Source organism: Brassica napus, chromosome C6 (genome assembly GCF_020379485.1).
Source record: "Brassica napus cultivar Da-Ae chromosome C6, Da-Ae, whole genome shotgun sequence".
Lineage (NCBI taxonomy): Eukaryota > Viridiplantae > Streptophyta > Magnoliopsida > Brassicales > Brassicaceae > Brassica > Brassica napus.
This window is the reverse complement of record NC_063449.1, coordinates 39,700,047-39,724,564: the sequence shown is the minus strand read 5'-3', so window position 1 is coordinate 39,724,564 and position 24,518 is coordinate 39,700,047. Positions and strand designations below refer to the sequence as shown.

Here is a 24,518-nt window from a genome sequence, read left to right as displayed (position 1 = left end):
TAAGTTGTATTTTTTTGTACACTTTTTATAAATTGAAATTTTTGGAAAATTATCATTTTTATAGATAAATATTGTATATATGGGATTGTGATTTACAAATCAGGATAATAAGAATTTTTGTAGATAGATGAGTATTCTTTTAGAATTTTTAATCAATAAATTGTATTTTAAATTTTTATTTTATTTTAAAAATGCTATTTTTGGAAAGTAATCCTTACAATATTTGGGATTTCGATTTACAAATTACGATAATAAGAATTTTTGTAGATATATGAGTATTCTTTAAAAATTTTAATCAATAAGTTGTGTATTTTTAAATAAACTTTTATAAAAATGCTATTTCTGGAAAGTTTTCATTTTGTACAAAAAAAATGTAGATTTGAGATTTTGATTTAGAAATTAGAACAACAAGAGTTTTTGTTGATAGATGGTTTTTCTCTTAGAATTTTTGATCAGTAAGTTATATTTTTAAAATAGACTTTTTCAAAACTACTCTATTTGAGAAAATATCATTTTTGTAAATAAATATTGTAGATTTGGTATTGTGATTTACAAATTAGGAAAGTTATCATTTTTATTGAAAAATATTGTAAGTTTGGGATTGTGATTTAGAAATTAGGATAACAAGAATTTTTTTTGATAGATGAGTATTCTTTTATTTTTTTTGAACAATATGTTGTATTTTTAAAATAAAATTCTCTCAAAAATTCTATTTTAGGAAAGTTTTCATTTTTATTGAGAAATATTGTAGATTTGACTTTGTGATTTAGAAATTAGAATAATTAGAATTTTTGTTATTAAACGAATATTCTTTTAGATTTTTGAACAATAGGCTGTAATTTTTAGATAAAATTCTAAATTTTTTTTAAAAAGTTCTATTTTAGGAAAGTTACCATTTTTATAGAAAAATATTGTAGATTTAGGGTTGTAATTTATAAATTAGGATAAGAAGAATTTTTGTTGATAAATGAGTATTCTTTTAGATTTTTTGTTCAATAGAATGTATTGTTAAAATAAAAAGCTCAAAAACTCTATTTTAAGAGAGTTTTCATGTTTATAGAAAAATATTGTAGATTTGAGGTTGTGATTTAGAAACCAGGATAACAAAATGAGTATTTTTTTTTAGATTTTTGATTAATATGTTGTATTTTTAAATAAAGTTCTCAATAATTCTATTTTAGAAAAGTTATCATTTTTGTAGAAAAATAGTGTAGATTTGAGAATGTGATTTAGAAATTGGGATAAGAAAAATTTTGTTGATAGATGAGTATTCTTTTTTTTATCAATAGGTTGTATTTTTAAAATAAAATTTTCAAAAATTCTATTTTAGGAAAGTTTTCATTTTTAAATAGAAATATTGTAAATTTGTGGTTGTCATTTAGAAATTAGGACAACAAGAATTTTTGTTGATAGATAAGTATTCTTTTAGATTTTTTGATCAATAGGTTGTATATCTTAGATAAAATTCACAAAAATTCTATTTTTGAAAAGTTTTCATTTTCATAGAGAAATATTGTAGATTTGAAGATTTTAATTTAGAAAGTAGGATAACAATAATTTTTGTTGATAGATAAGTATTCTTTTAGATTTTTTGATCAATAGGTTGTATATTTTAGATAAAATCCTCAAAAATTCTATTTTAGGAAAGTTTTCATTTTCATAGAGAAATATTGTAGATTTGAATATTCTAATTTACAAAGTAGCATAACAATAATTTTTGTTGATAGATGAGTATTCTGTTAGATTTTTTAGTCAATATGTTGTATTTTTTAGATAAAATTCCAAAATATTCTATTTTAGGAATTTTTTTATTTTTATAGAGAAATATTGTACATTTTGGGTTGTGATTTAGAAATTAGGAAAACAAGAATTTTTGTTGATAGATGAGTATTATTTTAGATTTTTTGATAAATAGTTATATTTTTTAAATATAATTCTCAAAAATTCAATTTTAGGAAAGTTTTCATTTTTTTTTTTTTTTGTCGTCAACTTTACAAACTCATACAGACTCTGTAAACCAAGCCGGGAGATATTGATCCATGTGAACGACGAAAGACGGCTGAATCCTAACATTGCGTGCTAGGCTATCCGCCTTTGTATTCTGCGCTCTTGGTACATGAACGATCTCTGATTGGAGAAAACTTGCTCTCAGATTTTTGATGTCTTCCAAATAACTTGCAAAAACTGGCCACTCTTCTGGTTCCGAAACCATCTTCACCAATTGAGAACAATCCGTTGCAAACGTAACCTGAGATTGCCGTAAATTTCTCATACATTCCATAGCCCAGAGTAATGCTTCCATCTCCGCATGGAGAGGAAAGTTTTCATTCATATATAGAAATATTGTAAATTTGGGGTTGTGATTTAGAAATTATGATAACAAGAATTTTTGTTGATAGATGAGTATTCTTTTAGATTTTTTTTATCAATAGGTTGTATTTTTAAAATAAAATTCTCATATAATCTATTTTAGGAAAGTTTTCATTTTTATAGAGAAATATTGTAAATTTGGGGTTGTGATTTAGAAATTAGGATAACAAGAATTTTTTTTGATAGATGAGTATTCTTTTAGATTTTTAAATAAAATTTTCAAAAATTCTATTTAAGGAAAGTTTTTATTATATATATAAATATTGTTAAATTTGGGATTGTGATTTAGAAATTAGGATAACATGTTTTTTTATTGATGAATTTTCCTTTAGATTTTTTGATTAATAGGTAGTATTTTTTAGATAAAATTCTTAAAAATTCTATTTTAGGAAATTTTTCATTTTTGTAGAGAAATATTATACATTTGAGGTTGTGATTCAGAAATTAGGATAACAAGAATTTTTGTTGAAAGATGAGTATTCTTTTAGATTTTTTATCAATAGGTAGTATTTTTAGATAAAATTCTCAAAATTCTATTTTATAAAAGTTTTCATTTGAAAACATGGATCTCATAGGACGGCTCAGAGTGATGCAGTCAGACGTGCATTCTCATATGGTGGTAGAATTGTCGGCTGTAGAATCGTCTATTTAATATTTCATCGTTGTAATAGCATAATTAATTAGACGTTAAAAAAAAAGTTTTTATTTTTGTAGAGAATTATTGTACATTTGGACTTGTGATTTAGAAATTAGGATATCAATAATTTTTGTTGATAAATGAGTATTCTTTTAGATTTTTTGATCAATAAGTTGTATATTATAGATAAAATTCTCAAAAATTCTATTTTTGGAAATTTTTCATTTTTGTAGAGAAATATTGTAGATTTGGGATTATGATTTACAAATTAGGATAACATGATTTTTTGTAGATAAATGAGTATTCTTTTAGAATATTTAATCAATAACTGTTTTAAATAATTTTTTTAAATGCTATATTGGAAAGTTTTCATTTTTGTGACAGATATTGTATATTTTTTTTTTTTGAACTTAACAGATATTGTATATTTGGGAATGTGGCTTGCAAAATAGCATAATAAGAAATTTTGTTTATAGAAAGGTACTATTTTAGAATTTTTATCAGTATGTTATATTTTTAAAATCAACTTTATCAAAAATGATATTTTTGGAAAGTTATCATTTTTATAGAGAAATATTGTAGATTTGGGATTGTGATTTACAAATTAGGATAACAAGTATTTTTGTAAATAGATGGTTATTCTTTTAGAATTTTTAACCAATAAGTTGTATTTTTAAAATAATGTTTTTTCAAAAATGCTATTTTTTGAAAGTTATCATTTTTATAGAAAAATATTGTAGATTTTGGATTGTGATTTACAAATTAGGATAAAAAAAATATTTAGATAGATGAGTATTCTGTTAGAATTTTTAATCAATAATTTTATTTTTTAATAATTCTTTTAAAAGGCTATTTTGGCAAGTTTTCATTTTTGTAGAGAAATATTTTATATTTAAGATTGTGATTTTCAAATTAGCATAACAAGAATTTCTTTTCTAAATGTGTATTCTTTTAGAATTTTTTATCAATAAATTGTTTATGTTAGAATGTTTAATGGATGTTGTTGTTTTTTAACGCAGAAGGGTAGTTATGAAAGAGGGAGGAGAGGAGGAGAAAGCAATAACTACATGATCTTTGATGATGATTATAGGTACTAAGTTTACCAAGTTCTGGTCGTTTTGATCGGTCACTGATCTGATATTAAACTTGTTTGGCTACATTATTCAGTTTGTAAGCTGGCTGTGTGACTTTTGTTTATCTCTGTGACTTTTATAATTGCCAGGATTACGAATAAGTATCATCCTTATGTAGTGATATGTATCACTGTGTTTTGTAATAATAATAGAATACCATGGCATTGCCAATGACAAATTATAAGGTCGAATAAACTAAACGCAAATACTCATCAAAATAAAAGTTTTAACACACCAAGTTATTGAATCTCAAAGTCGAACAGAACACAAGAGTTCTTTTATTTAACTAAAAAATACTGAAAAGTGCTTGTGCCATCAAAATAAAATTCAAAAGCTTTGAAGGTTTTGTTTAAGACCTTGGCTTCTCCTTCTTGCCCTTGTAAAGAGCAGAGAGTGAAACACCAGAAACATTGACGACCTTGTACCTTACTCCTGGGATATCTCCCACAGCATGACCCTTACGCCCAAATCCAGAGATCAACACCTCGTCCTGCGAACATCATAACACAAAAAATGATTTCAACCTTTGGACAATTGTTACAGTCTTTTTTTATTATTAGACTTTACATTTGGCTCGATGAGGTTCAAACAACCATCGTTGGGGACAAAAGCAGCAACTTTCTTTCCATTCTTGACAAGCTGTACTCTAACACACTTACGGATAGCAGAGTTTGGCTGCTTAGCCTCCATTCCTCTGCATAATCAAACAGACAGGACTCGCTCATCCTCAACAACGTCCACTCCAAAAAAAATAAAACAGGTAAAGAAGCGTATTCTATGTCTTACATGAGCTCAAGGACGATTCCCTTGGCGTGAGAAGATCCGGCAAGAGGCTTATTCCATTCATTTCCTAGGTGAGCCTTCTTGTAGCTCTTGTCTGACCACCTCTGTTTTTTCCGATGCACTTTTTGAACACGTGCAGATCCCATACCCCTTGTCTTTCTGTAAAATATTATCACCATAGGATGCAACATAAGAAGACCAGACACTTCATTTGATAATCATAAAACAAAGCAGAAGCAAACTCATATGAACGAAGATCAGACGATTCAGACCTTCATCTCAGATTCATCATGATTCATACACACACTAATAACCAATTCAAGTTATAGAGATCATAAAATAGAAAGCTTTCATAAACGTACAACACAATCCAGTCATCTAACACACTAAATCTCCATATTAACTTAGCACACTTAGCATACATCTCTAGAAACAAACACGCACTGATGCATAATCTCCTATATAATTCTCAATGATAACCAAAAAATTACATTAACAAAAAGAATTCGATAAAACACTAAAAGAACAAACAATACCCCATGTTTGTCGATGGAGGAGAAAGATTAACAGCAACGATGCTTTTGCAACACGCAACAATATGTGATAAAACTTTGCAGCAGCTGAAAACCCTAATAGAGTTACAAATTTTAGCAAAAAAAAAAAAAAAAAAAAAAAAACCCTAATGGAGTTGGTAGTGCCGCTTCTCATTTATAATAATAACACACAGGAAAGAGACTTTGGCATCAAGCTATCTACCGGTGGACCGCTTCACAATCTCTGATACAGGCCCATTAGGCCCAGTTTAATTCTATAACAGGCCCAGCTCCAGTTTCAGTCCTCGAGCTGTATCTATCTCCTTTGTCAATATCGTCAACGACGACGATCATCCAAACTTATCTTTCTCATTTGCTTCTTCTTCTCCTCACCAACTTCTTCGCATCCAAGGTTCGTCAACACTTTTCTCCGTTTCATCTTTGCTTCTGAAACTGTCACTTTGAACGAAGAAAGCTTTGATCTTTTTGACTTCACACGATTGCTCTGTTTAGTCAAAGCTTCGATCTTTGCTTGCTTTTGATTATCTCTTTAAAAAAAAGACTCCAACTTTCTGCAAATTCAGCTGATGGGTTTCTCAATCTGTGTTTTGCAGATTCATCATGGCTACGACGTTATTCAACGCCTCTTGCAGCTTCCCATCGATCAAAGTAATCGATTGCAAGAGCTACGTCGGTCTCAGATCGAATGTGAGTCAAGTTCGAGTCGCTTCTCTTCCAGTTGCAACTTCTCAGCGACGCTCTCTTGTCGTAAGAGCCAGCAGCGGACACGCGAAGAAGCTCGGAAGGAGCGACGCTGAGTGTGAAGCCGCCGTTGCTGCTGGAGATGTTCCTGAAGCTCCTCCGGTTCCACCTAAACCGGTTGCTCCGGCTGGTACGCCGGTTATTCAGCCTCTCGTGAGTATTCTTATCCCTTATTTTGATTGTTGTTAACTCTCTATGTCTTAGTGTCATGATCACATGTTCAGCTCCAAAGGTTGAAGCTTTGAGAGAGTTTTACTTTTGTCTCTTCTGATGTTTACTTATGGTTACAGAATCTAAACAGAAGGCCACGGCGTAACCGTGCTTCTCCTACTGTGAGAGCTGCTTTCCAGGAAACTGACATCTCCCCTGCTAATTTTGTATACCCACTTTTCATTCATGAAGGTTGCTTTCTTTCTTTCTTTCTTTTTTTTCATCTGACATTTTCTCTCTGGTCTCTATTGTCTTAAGAAGTTCTTATGTGAGACTGGCAGGTGAGGAGGACACGCCTATTGGAGCTATGCCTGGTTGCTACAGGCTTGGCTGGAGGCATGGCCTTTTACAAGAGGTTTGGCTCTGTGTTTTGATTTGTTTCGTTTGAGAGCAAATCATGTTAGGAACATGAGTTTTTCCATTTTATATGCAAACAGGTTGCAAAGGCTAGAGCTGTTGGTGTTAACAGTATAGTGCTGTTCCCTAAAGTTCCCGAGGCTTTGAAGGTTTCACACTTGTCTTCTATTTGCATACATATGTTGTTGAGCTGTACACTGAAACTCTTTTTGTCTTTGTTTTCATTTTTGGTAGAATCCGACAGGGGACGAGGCATACAACGATAATGGTCTTGTGCCTAGAACAATCCGTCTTCTCAAAGACAAGTATCCTGATCTTGTAAGATGTGTAAATCTTAGTTTGTTAAATATAACTGGAGATGATAATCTTGGTAATGAATGTTCTTCTTTTCTTCTCTTAGATTATATACACTGATGTTGCTTTGGATCCCTACTCATCTGATGGTCACGATGGTATAGTCAGAGAGGATGGTAAGTATTCTTTACCTAACCTCCTTCTGTTAATGTTTTAAACGGAGCTGTGATACATAACTATCTCTGTAGGCGTAATAATGAATGATGAAACTGTGCACCAGCTATGTAAGCAAGCTGTTTCTCAGGTAAATGTTGTCAATGTCAAAGAGTAATAACTGTTTTAATGTATTTTCCTTACTATGAGATATAATCTTTTTCTTTCTTTCTTTCTCTGCAGGCCCGAGCTGGAGCGGATGTTGTTAGTCCGAGTGACATGATGGATGGTCGAGTAGGCGCAATTCGTGCAGCTCTCGATGCTGAAGGCTTTCAAAATGTCTCCATCATGTCTTACACCGCAAAGTAATCATATAACTTCTGAGACCTCAACAGCTTCCTTTTAGGAGCATTTACTTGTTTGTTCTGTCTAACTCCGTGTATGAAACAACAGGTATGCAAGTTCGTTCTACGGCCCGTTCCGTGAAGCACTGGACTCAAATCCACGTTTTGGGGACAAGAAAACGTAAGTAGCAAACAATCTATTGTTAAGTTTGTATTTCTTTTTCTTGTTTCTTTGGCTAAGCCTTTGGTACCTTGAACAAAAGTTATCAGATGAACCCAGCAAATTATAGAGAGGCTTTGATTGAGGCACGTGAAGACGAGGCTGAAGGAGCCGACATTCTCCTGGTAAGAAAGCTCTTTAGATTACACCCTTGAGGTCAAAACATGTCTAGAGTTTGGTAACCATTAGGAGTGTTTGGTTACAGGTAAAGCCAGGTCTCCCTTATTTGGACATCATACGGCTCCTTAGGGACAAGTCTCCCTTGCCCATTGCTGCATACCAAGTACTCAGCTTCATCACCAGCACTATCAGTGTCTCGTAGGTTTTTGTTGATTTTGATCTCTTTTCCATGAATTTTCTTTCAGGTGTCTGGGGAGTACTCGATGATCAAAGCAGGGGGAGTTCTGAAGATGATCGATGAAGAGAAAGTGATGATGGAGTCACTAATGTGCTTACGCAGAGCTGGTGCTGACATCATCCTTACCTACTTTGCTCTTCAAGCTGCTACTTACTTATGCAACCAGAAGCGGTAGAAGAAGAGACAGAGAGAGTTTGATGGTTTTGCATTTTGGTATTTACCATTTGAGCAATCATGATTTTTTGCGTTGTACTACTTTTCCCTTGCAAATCTCATGTTCTGATTCGACTTTGTTTGGTCATGTTTCTTTGTCTCGTGCATTATGTACTGTTATATAAGTCTTAGTCTTATTTTGTATCACCAATCTGTTCCTCATTGATTTCTATTTAGGAGGGCATTGTTCTGAGTTTTTGAAAGTTGGCTCTTATATTATTTTTTGCTTGCTGAATGCAACCTTGTAGTACTTGGCTTATTGTGCATTTTTGTTTAGCAATGTACATGGATCAGAAATGTGTTTTATTTAATTTTTATTGTCAGTGTGTCCCTACATGAGTTATTTATTTTAAATTAAATTTTTATTTATTTTGAGAGAGTCAAGCATAACCAAAGACGAGGGTGATAATCAGTTGGATTGTAAGTGTAAAATTTGATGTAGGTTGTATGTGTTATAAGCTTAAAAGCTCTGGATAATATTTTGGGTGAAAATTTTCTATCATATAATCGCATTTTCTCTTTATTTAAAGCAGATTTCAACATAAAATTCTTAACCATAAGTCTGAACCGAACCCAAACCAAAAAAATCTCATATTTACTTGGTCACAAATGTAAGAAATACCAGAATAAATTTTCTATGATAGTACAAAACATATGTGAACCCAAAATGTTATCATTCGAACTCGAACGGATAACCCAAAAATCCGAAAAATCTTTAAAAAATCCGAATAACTGATCTGAATGTCTGAATAAATCACAAATATAAATATATAATAATATTCAACTCTATATATTATTTTGAAATGATATCTAAAAATAAGTATTAAATTTAAATAAGTACTTTAAATATCCAATTCTATGTAAATAAGTATTTATTTCTTATATTTTGCTTTTAAAAATTTTATTTAATTTCAGACATATCTTAGAAATAGTAATTTTAATATTACTTTTAATAGTTTAAGAAAGTTTCTATTAATTCAAAAAAAAATTCTATTAATTATGGTCCAATCATCGACCTTATTTTAATAATGTTGATTTGCAAGAATATACTTAAATAAGATTAGACAAATAGTTAATGTAGGTTAGTAAAAAAAAATATATGTATATAAGGCTATGGGAAATAATGGAAAATATTTGAGTGGCGCTTAACATAATTTTTAAGTTTTGGAAGATCTTAAATTGATTGATTGTTGAAATATATCCTTTTTTTATTTTTAGTTTAAATATATTCAAAATAGTTACCATTTTAAAAAGAAAATCAAAGATATGTCGACTATATGAACAATCAAGGGAATTTGTAGTGGAATCTATACTATTAAAGCAAAATTCTTCTTATGATTATGCTCCTGACTTTTTCAATTAATTAAAAAAATTTCCATTACCTTTTTAATTGTTTTTAATGGTTTTCAGAAATTAAAAGTCCAACATATTAGAAAGTAACATGTTTCTGTCAAATTAAACAAAATAACCTAATAATTTAAACAATTTATCCATCGTTTTTAAGCCTATTTCCCTATTTCGTGTATGTTTACTAACCCATTCATATTCGTTTGTGTTCTAACCCTATACCCTAAAACTCTATTCAAACCCTAACTCTATTCAAACCCTATTAACACCATCAAAAACCCATTGTCCAAAAAACTATACCAAATATATTGGAGTTTATTATAATGCCTACGTCTTATTTAAAATTTTCTTATATGAAATTGCCAAAATATATTAAATATTATCTTTCAATAATATTAATTATACTATTATAGTATAGGGTTAGCATATTTTAAAATCATCGGTTTTCAATGTTATTGACCTTTTAAACAGCCAATAATATTTAAATAATTAAATATTTATATTTACAAAATTTGGTATATAAATTAAATATAAAACGTAATAAATAGAAACTCATAGATTTTCGGATTCAAATCAAATAAATTCCAAGAATATTCTCTATAACATCCATTTTCGTAATTGCTACACAAAATAAATTCAAAAGAGAATATATAGAAACAAGATTTTCCGATTTAATTGAATTAACTTGATGAACATGCAGAGAATATATTCTGTTTGATATGGTAACTGAATTTTCCGAATACTAATCTTAAAAGATAGATATATTCGATAATAAATAGAAGATCCCCCAACTTTCTCCCTAAGTTTCTCCTAAAACCTAAGCATTCTCTTTTGTCGGTTTTAGGATACTTAAACTTATTTTGGGTTGGGTTATAGAAAACAAAAGTTGGTCTTTGATTTGTAAGCCCAACTTACCAGTAACCCTTCATGTAATTTTTGATCCTATAGGCTTTAAAGTTCAGTTTTTATTTTTTTATATTCGTTAACATAAACATAGATAAATTTTGTTCTTATTAAAAATTGTTATTTTTATGAATTAATTTTAAAATGGTTCTGATTTTGTATTATAAATGTTAATTTTAAAATAAAAAAATCCTTATAATTTTCGGAAGTTATTATATATTGCAAGAGTTTTAAATATAATTTATTTTCATTATTAAAATCAACTTCAATATAAATAAATTTATAAAAGATAAGAAATATTACTATATAAGATACGGATTTCTCAATACAACGAAATCACAAGAATATTATATGTTAAATATTTAAATTTAGCCGATTTTGTTCTAAAAATACAAAAATGTGATTTTTAACCATATTATCTAAAAAAGGTATCGAACCAGCACCAAATTAAACTCGAAACTTTATCGAGTTTTGAATATTTTTATCCCAATCAAACTGAGAACTAAACTAATTAATCCGAAACCAAACCTAAATTCACAAATAATCGAACGGTCCCTATATTTTTTAATTCGAAAAAAAAACAAAATCACAACCGAAACCGAAAACAAAAAAAATAACAAATTACAGTCGAACTGAAAATCGAAGCACGTGCCTAAATATATTAGTGAACAAATAGATGGATTAATAAATTTTTCAACGAAAAATATTCCGCGCTTTCAAACCGCGGGTCAAAATCTAGTATTATGTTTATATTATTTTGTTATAAACTAAAAATCTATTATAATATTAATATCTCAGTTGAAAATCACGTATAGCATGTATATATATATATATATATGTACTATCATACTTAACGGTTTAACAGATGTTTTACGATAATATATTTTAAATAAAGCCATAATTTATGATATGTTTGTATATTACATTTTGAAAATTCTAATATTATATAATATGGTTTACGTAAACCAGTCTGTTCAAAATTATATTAATGAAAATTATTCTATAATATAAGGATAACATTTTTTGAGCAACTAATATAAGGATAACCAATGTCAAATGTATTGTGATATATTAATGAAAATTAAATCATGTTTATAATATCAGGATAAAAAAATTATTTAATAAACTATAACATAACCAAACGTGAAACTATATTATTCATCTATCCAACTTTTTTTTCATCTATCCAACTTTGATTTAAATAAAATTTGAATACCATCATATTTACTAACACGAGATAATATTGGCTTTGCTATAAAGGGATGGAAGTATCAAGTGTAGATTGGCTTTGCTATAACACGAGATAATATTGTATATGGGAACATATTTCTCTAGTCGCTAGTTGGTTAGATAATGTTATTGGTTTATTTTTGTGTTTCACATTTACTTTTAGTTTCTTATTTATTGATAGACAAAATCATAATGTCATTGTCACATTTGTAATATTGATAGCAAACCAAGACTTTTCACCCTTAAAATAAATTACAGAGAACCAAATTCATTAAACCATAAATTTGCTAAAACCATAGCCAAATGCAAGTAAAAGTACAGAAACACAACATATACATAACCCATGAACTTTATAGCGGAATATATGTATATAAGGCTATGGGAAATGCAAGTAAAAGTCACCGGAATAAGACGCCGCTGACGCTGGATTTGTAAGCGATCAGATCTCGTTCGGAAACTGCCGCTGCGTCTAATATTATTAACATTACCGCGTCGTTGTTCTCCGTGTCTTGTGTGTTAAGCAACAAAATACACTTTTTTTTGTCGCTGACTCTGGACGCGCTGCGACCATGCGCCGAACAGGGCTATAGTCCAATTATACATTGATAAGTGTGTGAGATACCATATTCTGACGCTTAAACTGAAGAAAGCTAAACCCAAAAGAGAACAACAAACACAACTAAAAACAAAAGAGGATCATAATGAAGCTCCATAAACTTAACAAACTTTGAATTTAAGAGAATGAGAGATGCCTAGCACAAGACACTTTCCTTAAGCATTAATCCATATTTATTCCTTAGAAAACAAAAACAAATCAAACAACCATTTCTCAAGCGAGCACCCATTAATAATCTATATTTACCATTGACAGCACAAACCATAATCTCACCTTGCAAAACCGTATAAAGAACCAGAACCTCATCACCACCAATAAATATCATAATGATCTTAAGAAATTCTTTGATGTCTCAAACAGCACAGATTGATTATCCCCACACAAATGCTATTAAGAATACCTTTTGATGTCTCAAAATCATACAATTATTAAGACTACTCATATTGAAAGAACCCCCTAACTTTTTCCTTATTTCACCATTGAAGAGGAATGAAAATCATCTATTCATCTCTCCTTTGATGAGGAAAAAAATCCTGATAGAATTCACAACTGAAACTCTATGCGATATCATCATAACTACGCGAAACCAAGCCATCAATTCATCAACCAAATACAAACCCATTACTACAATCTCACTTTTACTTTTTTTTTTTGTCTAAAACAATGAAAACTCCAAACCTTCGTTGGTAATGCTCTGGGAAACCTTCCACAAACCTTCAATCTGCAATGAGAAACTCTAAATCAACCACTGATAAACACTTTCCTTAAACCAAAATTGCACAATTTTCTTAAACCCTAGTCACCATCTCCGTAGCTTTAAACTTTCTCAAATTGCACACTTTTCTTAAACATATAGATTTAAAAACTCAGATATATTCATTTAAAGAAAATATATTAAAAACTTTTAGATGGTAAATTAACTAAAGAAGTGGAAAAAGATTCTACAGAATAAAATCTTTTAGATGGTTAATATCTGCAATTTCTGGAAAAATAAAAACATTTAATTAAAATCATAGCTTAAAAATATTTTAGTGGCATGAACTTGTAAATACTTTAAAACTCCAAGGTTACCTCAAAAAAGGTCATTCAGTTTTAATAGTATTGACTTAAATGATAGAAAAACTATTTAAATAATATTGATTTAGAAATGAGGTTTTTGTAGATTTGATTATTTTTGAGCTGTAATTTAAAAACTAATATAGAAACATGTTTGATAATTTAGAAAAAATGTAGATAAAATAAAGCTAATACAACTCTTACCGCTCCAACCAACCATAATTTTGTTTAAGTGTAAGGAAATTAAAATTATGTGTGTTTAACTTTATTAGGTTTTATATAACAAAGATAAAATGAGGTTTTATATTGTCTAGACTCGAATTTAATTATTGAGTTGTTTGGAAACATATCTAGTACTATAATTTTGTTTCCTTAATTATCTTAGTGGATCTAGTATTTTAACTAATTATCAGTGACATTTTATATAATATAACATATTACTAATGTTAGATCCATTAAATTTTTTCAGTTTTAATAATAATTTTTCAGTTTTATTAAAAGAGGTTATATAATATAACATATGACTAAATGTTATATTCATTAAAGTAGAATGACATTTAAGAAGTGTTTGGAAACATGGATAACAGTATAAATGAAAATTGTTTGAAAACATGGTTAGCAGATTAAATACTTTCTTTTATTTACACACTTAACCATTGCATTTACAATAAATCAAATACTTCATTTTTGTATTTCTTTTTATTTACAGATTCTACTACTGCATTTGAAATCAATTAATTATAATGGTTGTTGTTTCTTTGTGGTGAAAATGAAAACACAAACTAAAATATGTAGTATATATTATAAAACAATTTTAAGATATAAAATTACCTTATTTAGTTTAGTCAAGTATAAAAATTTTGAGAGTTCAATTTTCAAGAAAATAAAATACCATAAAATTAATAATAATTCATAGAAAACTAACGCAAAAAATTAAAAAATTTAGTATGTTGTTTCATTTTAAAATAAATTAATAAAAAAACAACAGGTTAATAAATGAATAGTACAATTACATCAAATTGCATAAAGTTATAAAAAAATTTAATATAATATTATGTGTAAATAAAAAAATTTATTATCAAACATCTATATTATAAAATAATATATTCCACTCTATATGTAAATAACAAAAAGATATACATGAGATTTTTTTTGTAAAACCAACGATTTATGAGTTTACGTTGAACACAAGTTAAATCAAGTATCCGCGCGGGAGCACGGGTCAAGTCCTAATAAGTTGAATAAATTTCAAGAGGCGTTTGAGTTAGAGCAGGAAAACAATATGCCTTTAAGTAGGATTTGAATGGAATGATACACATAACAAATCTCCATATGTTAAACAATGGATGTGTAACATTATACAATTTTCGACGTCTGACTAATTATTTTAGACGTTAGGCGTTGAGTCACCGTATGCTTAAAGCCTAACATTTTCTCGAACACTGGAAAATTAATCAATCAAAATATGTTTATTTGAATTGATTATAAAATTGAAATAACCGAACAATACACATCTTTATTAAATCATCGAATACTGCAAAAAATATGATTAACTTGTATTATTAATTTGTATTTCCTTCACAATTTTTATCACTCATATCCGAACATGAAATCACATAGTCTTTTGCCTTCTTCACATCGATCTCTTTTTCTGCTCGTTACACACAATAACAAAAACCACAAAGATATAAATAAATGTTAGGAAAAATATATATGCTGAATGAATATAAAATAACTATATACAATTTAGGATTAGTGCCAAAACTTACTCGGTCCACATTCCGCAGCACATCTAGGCCAACATGCGAGTCTATCTCGTATTGGACCAGTTACACAAATGTTATAACAAATCTTGAAACAATCTCCCCAACGTCTATTGATGACTTCTGACTCAACTAAAAGGTTTCTGAATGTCAACACCATCACCATAAATACAATCATTCTTTTCATCTCCATTGTTTTAGAATACAAAGATTTTTTTTCTCAGAAAGAGGAGTGAACAAATATATATTTATAATGAACCTAACATTTAGTCATATGTTACATCCGAATCTATTTGGTCAATGGTCTTAATGGTCATAATCTTAATAAGAGAGATTTTTTAAATAATTTGAAAGAAAATTATTAAAATTTTATTAAGAAGTGAGATTCAATGTTTTATATTATTTAGACTAAAATTTAATTATTGAGTTTTTTTGGAAACATATCTAATTGCATAATGTTGTTTCTATAATTATCTTAATGAAGTTCTAGTGTTTTCATTAATTATTAATAATATTTTATACTATAATGTAAGATTTGATTAAAGATGGATTGCAGAGTCGTAGTTGACCCTGTGTATTGATGACAAAAAAAAAGGTTTGACTAAAGATTATGGCCATTAAGACCATTGACCAAATAGATTCGGATGTAACATATGACTAAATGTTAGGTTCATTATAAATATATATTTGTTCACTCCTCTTTCTGAGAAAAAAAATCTTTGTATTCTAAAAACAATGGAGATGAAAAGAATAGCTGTATTTATGGTGATGGTGTTGACATTCAGAAACCTTTTAGTTGAGTCAGAAGTCATCAATAGACGTTGGGGAGATTGTTTCAAGATTTGTTATAACATTTGTGTAACTGGTCCAATACGAGATAGACTCGCATGTTGGCCTAGATGTGCTGCGGAATGTGGACCGAGTAAGTTTTGGAAATAATCCTAAATTGTATATAGTTATTTTATATTCATTCAGCATATATATTTTTCCTAACATTTATTTATATCTTTGTGGTTTTTGTTATTGTGTGTAACGAGCAGAAAAAGAGATCGGTGTGAAGAAGGTAAAAGACTATGTGATTTCATGTTCGGATATGAGTGATAAAAATTGTGAAGGAAATACAAATTAATCATATTTTTTGCAGTATTCGATGATTTAATAAAGATGTGTATTGTTCGGTTATTTCAATTTTATAATCAATTCAAATAAACATATTTTGATTGATTAATTTTCCAGTGTTCGAGAAAATGTTAAGCGTTAAGCATACGGTGACTCAACGCCTAACGTCTAAAATAATTAGTCAGACGTCGAAAATTGTATAATGTTACACATCCATTGTTTAACATATGGAGATTTGTTATGTGTATCATTCCATTCAAATCCTACTTAAAGGCATTTTCCTGCTCCAACTCAAATGCCTCTTGAAATTTATTCATCTTATTAGGACTTGATCCGTGTCCCCGCGCGGATACTTGATTTAACTTGTGTTCAACGTAAACTCATAAATCGTTGGTTTTACAAAAAAAATCCCATGTATACCTTTTTGTTATTTACATATAGAGTGGAATATATTATTTTATAATATAGATGTTTGATAATAATTTTTTTTATTTACACATAATATTATATTAAATTTTTTATAACTTTATGCAATTTGATGTAATTGTACTATTCATTTATTAACCTGTTGTTTTTTTTTATTAATTTATTTTAAAATGAAACAACATACTAAATTTTTTAATTTTTTGCGTTAGTTTTCTATGAATTATTATTAATTTTATGGTATTTTATTTTCTTGAAAATTGAACTCTCAAAATTGTTATACTTGACTAAACCAAATAAGGTAATTTTATATCTTAAAATTGTTTTATAATATATACTACATATTTCAGTTTGTGTTTTCATTTTCACCACAAAGAAACAACAACCATTGTAATTAATTGATTTCAAATGCAGTAGTAGAATCTGTAAATAAAAATAAATACAAAAATGAAGTATTTGATTTATTGTAAATGCAATGGCTAAGTGTGTAAATAAAAGAAAGTATTTAATCTGCTAACCATGTTTCCAAACAATTTTCATTTATACTGTTATCCATATTTCCAAATACTTCTTAAAGGTACTTCTCCTTTAATAATATAGATTTTCCAATGTATGTTATTCAGTAAAAAAAATCTTACTATAATCCTTGATCATACTTTTACCTAAGAATAAACACATTCGCTTGCAATAATCATTAACCCACATGATCACGATTTGAGGAAAAATGCTCAGTCACTGGAATCTGTTTCATAATTCTCATTAGCATGATCATCTTTGTCGTAACTAGGGCGTTCAACAACGTGTGTACTTGATGAGTTTACACACACACATATAACAGATCACGCAATGTCATGCGAGTTGTTGCATCTGTTCTTTAAGATACACAAGTAACTAGGGATGGCAATTGGTACGTTAGCCCGCGGGCCTAACCCGTAAAGTCCCACTGCGGGGCGGACTTGGATTTACATATCTTAGGCCCGAGATATTGCGGGTCTTGCGGGTTGGTCAATTTCGGGTATGGGCCAATGCGGGGCGGGTCGACGCGGGTTTGCGGGACATTCGAAACCCGCGTGTCTTCTTCACCAGAGACATTTGCGTTCTGCTCACCGACGAAAAAGATGAGAAATGGCGACTGTGAAGGAAATTTTGGACCTTCTCTTCCACCCGTTGACAAAGGTCACCACCGGGCCTTATCTTCTTCATCGGTACCTTCTCTTCATCTTTAGTCTACAACCGTACTTCTTTTCGTAGAGAGCACCACCGGAGCTTCTCTTCTTCCTCGATCTACTACCATAGCTTCTCTTCTTCCTCGTTCTTCTTCCTCCATCTACCACTGTAGCTTCACCTCTTCCTCGATCTACCACCATCTACCATCTACACAGGTATATGATTTCTTCATCTCGGTAGACACGAGTTAAAGTTAAATCTTTGCATGTTATTTATATCACTCGCCATTCTATACTGTAATTAGATTAAAAATTTACAATCTGCTACTAAGTTACAGTATTGAGTTCAAGAGTTCGTTTGCTTTGTTTGACTTGAGTAGTTGACTTGAAACATGATGGTTGTAGACTTTAGTGACAAGAAGTTATCAGTTTTTTTTTTATTATTTATGAGATGTTTTGTTTGAAACTTTGATTGTTTTAAAGTTTTACTATTAATTGTCATTGGTATCATATTGATTCAATATTACACTTTCAATCTTTAGTAGAGAAACCAAAGAAAGCGTGTACGCTAATATCATGTCTCATCTATCTTGTTTATCATCAACAGTGTCTTCTTCATTGTCAGTGATCTTCCTCGGACTGCCTTGATTCTCTTCCCAATTGAAAGGAATTAATCAAAGAACGTTCGGAGAAGTTTCTTTTTTGCCTCCTCCTCGTACTCTCTGTACCACTCTATGATTCTTCGTGGGCTTGTTGGTGCGCTTAAGAAGCAGCTAGTGAATTTTCTTTGCGAAGATGGAGCAGTTAAGCTCATCACTTCCATTCTTCTTTTTTGTCTTTTTGAGAACTGTTTGATTTGCGAAGAGTTATGAGATGTCTCAAGGTCAATGAGAAGAAGAAAACTAATGAGGACTGCATTTTCACTACCCGCGGGCCGGACCGCAAAGTCCTACGTAGCAAGCGGGCGGGTTTGGGTAGAGGTTTAGGAACCGCGGGTTACGGCGGGCTGACCCGCAAAGATCTGCCAGAGATAGAGACCGCGGCGGGGCGGGCCACGGCGGGGCGGGCCACGGCGGGGCGGGTTGTCCCAATTGCCATTCCTACAAGTAACTCTGCTTTGTTGGGTTGAAAATTTTGCTTTGATCAAAACGGTATTAAAAAATGTCACTAGTTTAGTGTTAGATACATAACTCTGCTCAATCTACAAGTTCAAGTAAGCTTTAGAGAACTAATTCGTATAATCAAGTGATTTTGAATCACTTGAGATTAACTTTTTAATCGACGAATTTAATCAAATTAATGCAACACAAAAAATATCATTTAATAACTTTAAAAATTAAATACCATAGAACTTAATTACCAGTTTCCTTGAATAAGAGATGAAACCAAAAACTCACAAAATCTCCAAAATTCATCATTGATATATCATTGTTTTTACCGGTTTCTGACTACATTGGAACACATCTTTCTAGAACCATATTGAGATGTAAATCATCACTGAACATTAAACTTCTTTTTGGCGAATTCAAGGAACTCGGTGACAGTAGGCAAGTAAGGTTTTTCAGCTTCATGGGCCCTGAACTTGTCAGCTCACTGGAGCATGTCTGGTGTTGTATTTTCACTCAAAAACTTCACACCTGAAAACGCCTCAACGACAGAAAGTTCAGTCATCCGGATCAATCAAGTTAAGTTATCTTGTCAATCATCCGGATCATCCGGATCAATCAAGTTCAGTTCGCGGAGCTCAATCAAACCGTCTTACTTACTGAACCATCCGGATGGACTATAGTCCGACCAAGCCCAATGGCTATGATCATGTGATCTATCGGATCCAAAACTTAAGCATCGGATCGCATGATCGGATCGGCTCTAAGCCATGATCCCTTACCCGGTCCTAAGACCAGGTTACTTGATCGTTTGTACAGATGAAAGAAGAAAACGATCAAGTAAAGAGAGAAGGATGTAACCTCTTGGGCCAATTGTCCTTAAACACGTACGGATTCACCCGACGGTCAGGACGATGGCTTATCCGGTCCTTCCTCTTACCTTTGGTGTGCGCTCCGGAGTTCCAGTCGCACCACGCTTCTCCTTATCCCTTTGATCCGCCATGTCCGGATCAATCTTCAAGCAATCCAAGTCAGACCGCCTTCTAGACTTGATAATCCGGTCAAGTCTCCTTCAATCGCCCACGTTTCTCTCTATCGGATGCCTTAGGTTTTGATCAAGTTTTGGTGTTTCCTTAGGGAAAATCTGTGCCCAGAATCGACCCCAAGGCACAATATTTGTAGAAAACTCGGCTACAAACGGTTATGGGACGAAAGGGTATATTTTCCAACCGCTTGGGCAGTTATCCATACGCGCCCCTTCGACCAGAAACCAACTCCAACTGCTTAGCATGTTTCCCACATGCGCAAAGCTTAGTCGGACCAGTCCAGCTCCGCACCTGATCCAACCATCGACCCGTAACCACTCCAAGCCCGACCAACCGACCCAACCACCGAACACTCTTCCCAGCTGAGTTGAGCTTACTGACAGTTGGTCCAGCTGGTTGAACTCGGTCTACTAGCTGATTGAGCTGTACTGTTTGACTGGGCTCGGACCTTAGCTCCGTCCAGCTGATTCAGCTAGTTCTACTCTTTCCCTAGCTCGGTCCAGCTTCTTTTCTTCTTTTTTTCTCACTTTCCTTGTCTAAGTCCCGATCACCTTTCGGACTTACTCTCTTTCAAACCATGGAACACTTGCCTTTATGTCTTATGACTGGCTTGCACGTTCCCTCGTCCCATGGTCCGGCCCAACGATCCTATTGAGTATCGGGGGTGCTACAGAAAGTGGGCTCACAACAGACCCACAAGCGATGTCGAGGAACCCAATGTTTTCTCCTCCGAAGAAGTATCCGCCTTTGCTGCTTTTCTGAAACGCCTCCTCAAGCGACACTACACTCTATCAAATTCCCCGCCATGGCCATTCTCACATCGTTATCTTTTGCTCCAGCCACCGCATTGATCGTTTCAAAACGCACTATTGTCATGTCCATGTCAATATATACGCATGTTTAATTATGATACTAGGATAAGACTTGCACCTTGGGCAGGGTGAGTTTATTTGTATATATTATCGATAGTTTCTTTTATATATTTGATCATTTTATTTATATATATAAAATATTTTTTGTTGTTATTATATAATTTCTTTCCGATGGATCGGATCAATTTTTACTAAAAATAATGGAACAAAACTATAATTAATACATCATGGGTTGATCGGATTGGACATTAAACAAATTATGACACAAAAACCTTATTTTTTCCATCGCACACATTCTTGAAAAAAATGAACAGTATTGTTTTCACATTTGAATTATTTTGACTTTTATCTTCCATATAGTTTTGAAAGCTTTCAAATCAACCATCGAATTGATACATGTCATATTAATGTTTTTAGTCGTATACTTAAGGAAAACTTACATTTTTGTAATTTAAAGTCGTTTTAAAAAATTCAAAATATAACATATAAGAAAAAATCTAACATATAAGAAAAATATAACATATAAGGTGTCCTCACTTTTGTATTTTAAAGTTGTTTTAAAAAAAAAAAATAACATATAAGGTTTCCTCATTTTTGTAATTTAAAGTCATTTTAAAAAATTCAAAATATAACATATAAGAAAAAATCTAATTTTTTATTATATGGTTAATGTGATTGTTTATTTTTTTAATAATATAAAATTAAACAAAATGAAGAAGGATGCAAAAATTGTTATCAAATCTTTATTGTTCATAATCATTAATTGTCATATATATGTAAATAATATTAGGTTATTTCGTAGCTTTTATTTAGGGAAAGAATACACACTTCTTATATTTTAGGTTAATATAATGTTCTCTAGTGGACATTAAACAAATTATGACATAAAAACCTTATTTTTCCTCTCGAACACATTCTTGAAAAAGTGAACAGTATTATTTTCACAGTTGAATTATTTTGCCTTTTATCTTACATATGGTTTTGACAGCTTTCAAATCAACCATCGAACTGATACATGTCATTTTAATGTTTTTAGTCGTATACTTAAAGAAAACTTACATTTTTGTAATTTAAAGTCGTTTTAAAAAATTCAAAATATAACATATAAGAAAAATCTAACATATAAGAAAAATACAACATATAAGGTGTCCTCATTTTTGTATTTTAAAGTCTTTTAAAAAAATATATAACATATTAGGTTTCCTCATTTTTGTAATTTAAAATCATTTTAAAAAATTCAAAATATAACATATAAGAAAACATCTATTTTTTTTATTATATGGTTAATGTGATTGTTTATTTTTTTAAAAAATATAAAATTAAACAAAAATGAAGAAGGATGCAAAAATTGTTATCAAATCTTTATTATTCATAATCATTAATTGTCATATATATGTAAATCATATTAGGTAATTCTGTAACTTTTATTTAAGGAAAGAATACACACTTCTTATATTTTAGGTTAATATAATGTTCTCTAGTGAACATTAAACAAATTATGACATAAAAACCTTATTTTTTCCATCGAACACATTCTTGAAAAAAGTGAACAGTATTGTTTCCACAGTTAAATTATTTTGACTTTTATCTTCCTTATGGTTTTGAAAGCTTTCAAATCAACCATCGAATTGATACATGTCATTTTAATGTTTTTAGTCGTTTACTTAAGGAAAACTTACATTTTTGTAATTTAAAATTGTTTTAAAAAAATTCAAAATATAACATATAAGAAAATTCTAACATATAAGAAAAATATAACATATAAAGTGTCTTCATTTTTGTATTTTAAAGTTATTTTAAAAAAAATATATATAACATATAAGGTTTCCTCATTTTTGTAATTTAAAGTCATTTTAAAAAATTCAAAATATAACATATAAGAAAAAATCTATTTTTTTATTATATGGTTAATGTGATTGTTTAATTTTTTTTAATAATATAAATTTAAACAAAAATGAAGAAGGATGCAAAAATTGTTATCAAATCTTTATTATTCATAATCATTAATTGTCATATATATATAAATCATATTAGGTAATTCCGTAGCTTTTATTTAAGGAAAGAATACACACTTCCTATATTTTAGGTTAATATAATGTTTTCTAGTGTTATATAATTATGAAATAATGTGACACCATTAGATTAAACTATACTTTATATTAGATGCTTTAGAATTCTTTGAAATGGAATTTAGAAGGCATTTAGAGTGTCACCTAGGATTTGGGGCTTTTTTTAATTAATACAAAATTAAGGTTCTAATTTTTCAAATGCTTCTCAATTAATATATAGAGGATTATATTTAGACTATTTCATAACGGCCTCTTAGAAATAATTGATTAGTTGAACGTAAAATCTATTTAAAAGATTCTTAAAACATTTGCTTGCTTATTATTATCTAATTTCTCTCATATATATTTAGTTAGTCAGATAGAATAATTGATATCACTTCAATTATTTGTTACCTTTCCGTCGACGAAGTGAGCCCAAAAACCAGCAAAGACGCGATCACTGGGATGTGAGGGGAGGATGGAAGGATCTGACGGCAAAGATTCGTCGATACCCATGTCCGTTTCATCACCGTGAAACACAGCGGTAACGTCAAAAATTAAACCTTTAACGACAGCAACACATAGCACAGGTGAAGTACGGTTAACTGATTTTCCAGTCGCTGCGGCAACAAACGGAGAGTAAAACGGACGCGGAAAATATCAACGGCATCGGTTTCTCGTTAATTGTGTCTCTGGAATTCCACGGTGATTAAACGAACATGGGTGATGTACTGAACGATGTTGACACTGTTATTTTGTTTCGTTCCGTACATTTTTTGACGTTACCGCTGCGTTCCACGGTGATTAAACGAACATGGGTGATGTACTGAACGATGTTGAGAGACTCGCAGATTGAGACATCACCGTGGACATGGACTTTCTTGTAGATTGGGTTGGATTCAAGAAGAAGATCGTTCTTCGAGTTCAGGACTTCTTCTATGGAGCTGGAGATCCTAAAAATTTAGTTCAAAGAAACAAAACTACAAAATAACACAAGTAAACAAATAGCTCAGTCAGAGAAGCTAAAATCAACTTCTAAACAATTAACATAAATCCTAGTTAGAAGTATTTTGCATATGTGTTATTGATGTGGATGGATTTATGATTTAATCAACCCTCTAGTGTAAACACACACAATGACACAAGTTTGGCAACATATAGAGAGGAATCAAAAACGTTATGTTTCTATTCTTTATAAATTTAAAAACATTCGACGAAAGAAAGAAAAAAAAAAAGAACAAAATCGTGTTTACACTGGATTTTTAATGTGTTGTCTAATTTTGTATCACCGTTGAGTTCTATTTAGAATGGCATTGTTCTGAGTTTTTCAAAATTGGCTCTTATTTTATTTTTTGCTTGCCGAAGTAAAACCTTGTAGAGTACTTGGTTATTGTGCATTGGATTAGATTTATGATTTATCTATCAATCCTCGTGTAAACACCCACAATGACACAAA

General features: G+C 30.6%; 2 protein-coding genes and 1 pseudogene across 3 annotated transcripts; 1 reads left to right on the top strand and 2 right to left on the bottom strand.

Annotated features, from left to right (window-relative positions):
- Positions 1–4,296: 4,296 nt before the first annotated feature.
- Positions 4,297–5,594, bottom strand: LOC106405257 (40S ribosomal protein S23). The gene is made up of 4 exons (XM_013845832.3): positions 5,460–5,594; positions 4,927–5,082; positions 4,708–4,834; positions 4,297–4,630 (listed from the first exon to the last, which is right to left on the bottom strand). The coding sequence occupies exons 1-4, from the start codon at positions 5,462–5,464 to the stop codon at positions 4,490–4,492; spliced, it is 429 nt and encodes a 142-aa protein (XP_013701286.1). The 5' UTR covers positions 5,465–5,594; the 3' UTR covers positions 4,297–4,489.
- A 160-nt stretch (positions 5,595–5,754) lies between these two features.
- LOC106406308 (delta-aminolevulinic acid dehydratase 1, chloroplastic) lies at positions 5,755–8,563 on the top strand. 2 transcript variants are annotated; one of them, XM_013846935.3, is made up of 13 exons: positions 5,755–5,868; positions 6,071–6,371; positions 6,509–6,620; positions 6,710–6,783; positions 6,866–6,934; positions 7,020–7,103; positions 7,186–7,255; positions 7,328–7,383; positions 7,476–7,597; positions 7,686–7,757; positions 7,840–7,921; positions 8,002–8,079; positions 8,162–8,563. In XM_013846935.3, the coding sequence occupies exons 2-13, from the start codon at positions 6,078–6,080 to the stop codon at positions 8,327–8,329; spliced, it is 1,281 nt and encodes a 426-aa protein (XP_013702389.2). In that variant the 5' UTR covers positions 5,755–5,868; positions 6,071–6,077; the 3' UTR covers positions 8,330–8,563. The 2 variants fall into 2 exon arrangements, with proteins under 2 accessions (XP_013702389.2, XP_013702391.2); XM_013846937.3 differs by having other exon boundaries at positions 5,840–5,963.
- Positions 8,564–18,621: 10,058 nt separating this feature from the next.
- Positions 18,622–24,460, bottom strand: LOC106403583 (annotated as a pseudogene).
- Between the last annotated feature and the right edge of the window lie 58 nt (positions 24,461–24,518).